The sequence below is a fragment of the Opisthorchis viverrini genome (genome assembly GCF_000715545.1).
Source record: "Opisthorchis viverrini unplaced genomic scaffold opera_v5_11, whole genome shotgun sequence".
Lineage (NCBI taxonomy): Eukaryota > Metazoa > Platyhelminthes > Trematoda > Opisthorchiida > Opisthorchiidae > Opisthorchis > Opisthorchis viverrini.
In genome coordinates this window covers 692,433-698,009 of record NW_008751667.1, presented here as the reverse complement: position 1 = coordinate 698,009, position 5,577 = coordinate 692,433, and the positions used below count along the sequence as shown (strand labels likewise).

General features: G+C 44.5%; 1 protein-coding gene across 1 annotated transcript; it reads left to right on the top strand.

Moving 5' to 3' along the window:
• Positions 1 to 966: 966 nt before the first annotated feature.
• On the top strand, positions 967 to 1,826 carry T265_01032 (hypothetical protein; the record flags this gene model as incomplete). Its single annotated transcript, XM_009164975.1, has 3 exons — positions 967 to 1,136; positions 1,165 to 1,219; positions 1,443 to 1,826. The coding sequence occupies 3 exons, from the start codon at positions 967 to 969 to the stop codon at positions 1,824 to 1,826; spliced, it is 609 nt and encodes a 202-aa protein (XP_009163239.1).
• Positions 1,827 to 5,577: the final 3,751 nt, after the last annotated feature.

Here is a 5,577-nt window from a genome sequence, read left to right as displayed (position 1 = left end):
GGCTAGGGTCAGGGTCCCCGAACAAAACCCCACAATCTCCCACTGCCTTGTGGGTCAGACTTTTGAGTCAAAGGCTCAAGGTGGGGTACCTCAACCAAACCCACTTCCTAGGCCTGGGCAACCGGGAAGTATCATTTGCCCGAGCAATTCAGCGTCCACCGATGACCCTCTCCAACACCTTTCCACCGCACAAGCAAACGTCGCTGGGCCATTTGATTGTCAGTCATCTGACCGAAGGGCTTTATGCTCCTAGATGCCTACAAACAAACACAAGAATAATATCTATCCCAGCTGTTCAGATGGGATGTTTCATCAAAAACTTCCCTCATAAAACGACACATAGACTGATATCAAAAGTGATCGTCTGGATAAACGTTCTGCTGTAACGCCCTTTCGGTGACTAGCTGCCATGCCATCTGAAGGAAGCACGAGGGCTGGGATACTGCCAGGTTGCCCAATCCTAGACAGGGGAAGTCGAGAGGCGGAGGTCAGATTTGAACCACGGACCTTCCGGTCAGTAAATTCTCTAACTAACCGCTTGAGCCATCCCGCCTTCCATTCGTAGCAGAGCGGAGGCATGTCAGACTGAAGTGCTTATGTCTTTGCCATGACCGATCTGGATAAATTCGCGCTCTAACCGCTTGAGCCATCCCGCCTTCCATTCGTAGCAGAGCGGAGGCATGTCAGACTGAAGTGCTTATGTCTTTGCCATGAGAGTCCGATCTGGAACTGTGTTCCTACAGCTCGAACGGTAGCTGTGCTCCGAAGTAGTGTCGCGGCTGAACGATAGGTTCCAATGTACAGCATACGAGCATGCGCATCAGTCACTCTAGAGCCTTGTTTGTTGAGAGCGCGTAGTGTTGTTTAGAAGCGAAAATTTGCTAGATGCAGTTTATGACATCTTGATCAACCTTCCTTCCAATTTGGGTGAGTATTTTGAAGCGGAAGGCATGATGATTTACCCAAATGTTAAAAACGGATCTCATTTCCTTCTCGACCATTGCATGTCAGTACGTCTTCTGGCATTCTTCTGCGCACGTCTTGGGCGAGGCACTGGAACAGGCTTACGGTGGTCATCTGTGCTATGGACCTCCTGTGGAAGAGGGATTCTATTACGATATGTGGTTTCCACAAAAGTATATCAATCAATCATTTTGTTGTCAGCTTTATTGTTATTACTATTGCTACCACTGTGATTATGAAAGCACCAAAACACGTGGTTTGTAGATAGAAACCTTTGTAGGTAGAATTGTATGGCCTTTCTTCTAAGCGCAGTTTAAGTACTTTGTCTTCCACCAATACGGTTCGCTCCCTTGTGCTGTCTGGTGCTACTGGCCGAGATATCGTTAGGTTGACTATATCCCCGCTTTTCACTTGGCTCCGTTGAGGCTTTGGCACTCTGGAATTGTCTCTAACCGTGTGCTCTTCTCCTATTGCGTCAGTCATCTGACCAAACGGCCTTATGCTGTTCGCTGCCTACAAACATTAAACAAAATAACGCCTTTCTAAATCCACGAGATCCTTTCAACATAGGGGCTTTTGACATCCGTACTCTATGTCAAATTGGCAAACAGGCAATGCTTGCTGTAACCTTGTACCCCCTTAAAATCGATGTATACTGTGTCTCCGAAACACGCATACAAGACCCGAGCGTGATTATGCATCTCAGAATGCTAAGCATGAACACAGCTCTTTCATATTTCTCTCTCCGTGTGTCCGGTGACCCAGAAGCGATGACTCGTGGAATATATGGCGTGGGAGTCACACTCAACCCCAGAGCTGAACATGCTTTACTGGATTGGATCCAAGTGAACAGTCGCCGATGATGACTCCATAATATGGGAAGTTTAAAGTCAGAGTACAGCATGGTGAAATAGAATGATTGAAGAAATGCTTGAAAAAGGTTTCCTACTGCAACCCAAACGTCAGCTCATGTCAGTTTTGTGCAGCAGACATTAGTTAACTTTCAACGGCTATGGGTAGGCTGTCATCTTTCGGAGGCTCTCTGAACAAAAGTGGTTTCAGCTGGTCACTCGTCAACTAACTCTTTACTTCTTTGTTGCCTATGACTGTCAGTCACTCCTCGAATGCGAGTCTAATGAACGATAATCTTTCATGAAGGGGTCATCATCATCATCGACAGCATGACATCACTCCTCTGTCCTGTCAAGGATTGGCCACCTCTCTGTTTACTCCACTCTGAAATGGGCATGGAAAACAGCACTCTCTTCGATAAACGATGGCTCGGCAAACGTAACACATGTCCCAACCAACGCGGGTTCTTGTGCTGGACACATTCTTCAATGGAAGTACCCCTCGCACAACCGAATAAGCGCTTTCTGACTGCCTCACTACGGATTCGCGGACACCAACCCACACGAGCTATGTTTCTGAGACAACACTTGTCGAACACCTGAAGACGCCTCAGTTCCGCTGCTCGAATAGGCCAAGTCTCACAGCCATACAACAAAACAGCCCGTACTGTAGCTTGAGACACACATCCCTTCAGATTCAGGGATAAACCATTCTGACGCCATAGGTGTCTCAAGTTAGCAAACGCGGCCCGAGCCTTGCAGATTCGTGCATTCACCTCATCTGACACACTATAATCAGAACTGATACAACTTCCAGGATACGTAAAATGCTCCACAACTTCCAATACCTATCCCTCCTGAAGGGGTAGTGGAACCGGAAGGAAGATAACAGCCCTATTCAACTATTTGGCACTCGTCCGTATGGTTTTACGCATCAACTGGTATTCGCATCCAACTCTCGCTGTTGTACCATTGAGTGAGTTGAGATCAAAATGCTACCAGGTCCTTAAAGTGAGTAAGCACGTTGATTCTCAATTTCTTTGCAAATATTAGAAGAAAAGATTATGACGAAGGTGTTTGTAGAACACTTCGACGTATTCAGGAAAACCCACTTAAGTGACCCGCAAAATCAGAATCCAGAAATTGTGGATTCTTGAGATTTATCAAAAGAAGCGGTACTACATGTATAAAATACGTAATAAAAGGGGTAAAGACCTCAAATTATGTGGGGTTTCCTTCTAAACTGTTGCACAAAGTAGCGCAAGTTCAAAGCAAGCCGGGGGAGAATGGCAAATCGATCTTAGTTTGCGACACACGCCTGAGTACAACACACGGTAACGCAAAATGGTTAAAACAGCACGTGTAAAGAATGGTTGACCAAATTGATTCGACAACTCAAAGGTTGAAAGTTCATGAGGGATTATAAATGCATATCGAGTCCATGTGGCAGACGCAGCAAACAGCAGCAGAGAAAGGAAGAGTTTGACCGGGGGAAACGAAGTACACTGTTGATTCATTTCTCTCTGATAAACGCAAAATGGTCCCACGGTAGGTTTACGCTGTACGTTGCATCGATCGAGTTCAAAACTGTTTTCTGTGAGTCTTGGGTAAATATATGATCCAACGAAATACGACAAAATATTCATACATTGGTAAATTTTGTTTCGCAATGATCTCCACTCGTACAGGTGAATTTCTGCAGCTGTTATTTTACTTAATGTTTCGGACCAACCTGACCTCTTTCTATAACAAAAATATGTGGGAGTTTCAGTCGGTTTAATCTAGAATTATGGGCTGATTTTACCGGAGTAAAAGCGCAAATCCTCAAGGTCATAGGAATCCTAATTCGAAACAAAACGTCCCTGGAAAACATATTTTCCACTGGTTCAAATCTGCATTTCGGAGTGTGCGGGAAACAAAACCCGTCGTGTTTTTAATCAAACTGAGTTGTGCTCTTGTGCTTTCCTCTCCAATTAGATGCGTGACTCTCTGCAAAAAGTTCATAACCAATAACAACATTTGATATGGTGAATTGTGCTCAGCGCAGCAATCGAGAGTTAATCAGCAGCTTGTCTAAACTGCTGACTTATCTTGTCTGAATGGAAAACCAATTATGTGTCGGTTTGACAGTCACAAAGAGACAAATCGCTTCTTATCGTGCCGTGCAGCAGAAAAAAAACAAATGATAAGGGGTTAGCGCAATTTTCCAGTCTTCTGTTTCTGGTATTTGCGCCAGAAGAATTGGAAAGACATGCTTGAATTTCACCGGAATCTCCGGTTGACTTGTTTTGTTATAATGGTGTCAGTTTGATCGTTTTTACTGGATCAGCTTATGATTTGATAAAAAAAACGGTCCGGACAATCAAAAGCCTCGCAAAAGTGAAGTTCTCGGGTTTATTTATTATCCAATTGTCTAATGCATTGGGTTTTCAAAACACCGGGCTTAGGAGTAAATGGGCAAGGCTCTGTGCTGTAAAGTACACTTTCCGAAGACGAACAAAATGGCTTCAGAACTTAAAACACGTTCACAAAAGTCACTGAAAAGTTAATTTACAAAAAATTGCACATTCGATAGATGACTGCTGATGGTGTATCGAGCAAACTGATTGTTTCCGTCAAACCTAAGTAACTACTTGTCCCTGAATCCTGGAGTCTGGGTTCACGGTGAGAGTTTTGAGCTGGCTTCCGGTATATAAGTCCTACAACACCAATGTTATTAAACCTTGCAACTGACCTAGTTTGCAACAGACGGTGTAGAGGCACTCTAGCGATCCAGGATTAGGACAACGCAACTGAAAATCACTTATTCGGTGAGGACACCGAAAACCAGAGGACGGCTTCCTGTCTAATCGGTTACCATGCAGGTACCGTAGGTCTTTTGGGAGAAAAAAATGAGAACAAAGTTATTCTCCAAGCAAGTAAGTGACAAACGGATAACCATTTCCAAGGGAAATCATAAAGTCAAATTAGCCGGTGCACTTTGGTACTTGTTTTTGCCATTCGGTCCAACTTGCAAGTCAAAGAAAAGAATGATCCTTCAACCGTTTTTACACAAATTGTCAAGACCGTAGGGCTGAAAATGGAAAGCAGACTGCGTGCAAAGTCCTGTGTAGTCAAAGCGACAGTCAAGCGAATAATAGGTGGTCTTTTTGGAACTTGGTAGTGTCACGTGCTCCACCCCTCCAATCACAAGACGACTGGCGTCTGGGGGCACATTCTAAGCGTTTGCGGCTTGACGGAACATTCGAGAATGTTGCCTCAACAGCCCACATTTCAGGTGGCTACCATAGGAGTGACAGCTTCATTATTTCAGCCACGTTGTCCAAAATTCCCAAAGCATGCTTCGCGAACTTGAACCGTTCCCTTCACCTACATCGTTACCACCAAGTTGGGTATGGGGGGCTTAGTGGTAACTTGGACTACGTAATTGAATACCACTCTGTATTGGCTGTAACCGTCATTTTTGGAGAGCCACACTATGAAGCATTTGTGGGGTCAACTTATCCCGTTGTGAGGACAACCAGTCCATCTAAAGTAAAGCATATCAAAGCAAAGTAACTTGGATCGTGATCTACTCAAATCCACATTAGGCTGTCAAATAATGAGCGTTTTCTTTGAGTGGCCTGATTACAGGAGAAACTGTTATGTGTGAAGCTACGCTTGGGTTGACGTTTTCGGGTTGTGATGTACAAACTAGAAGCACTGAGTGATACTCAACGTGGCGGTGTGTAACTCCAGGCAATGACATAATTACTATTTAGAG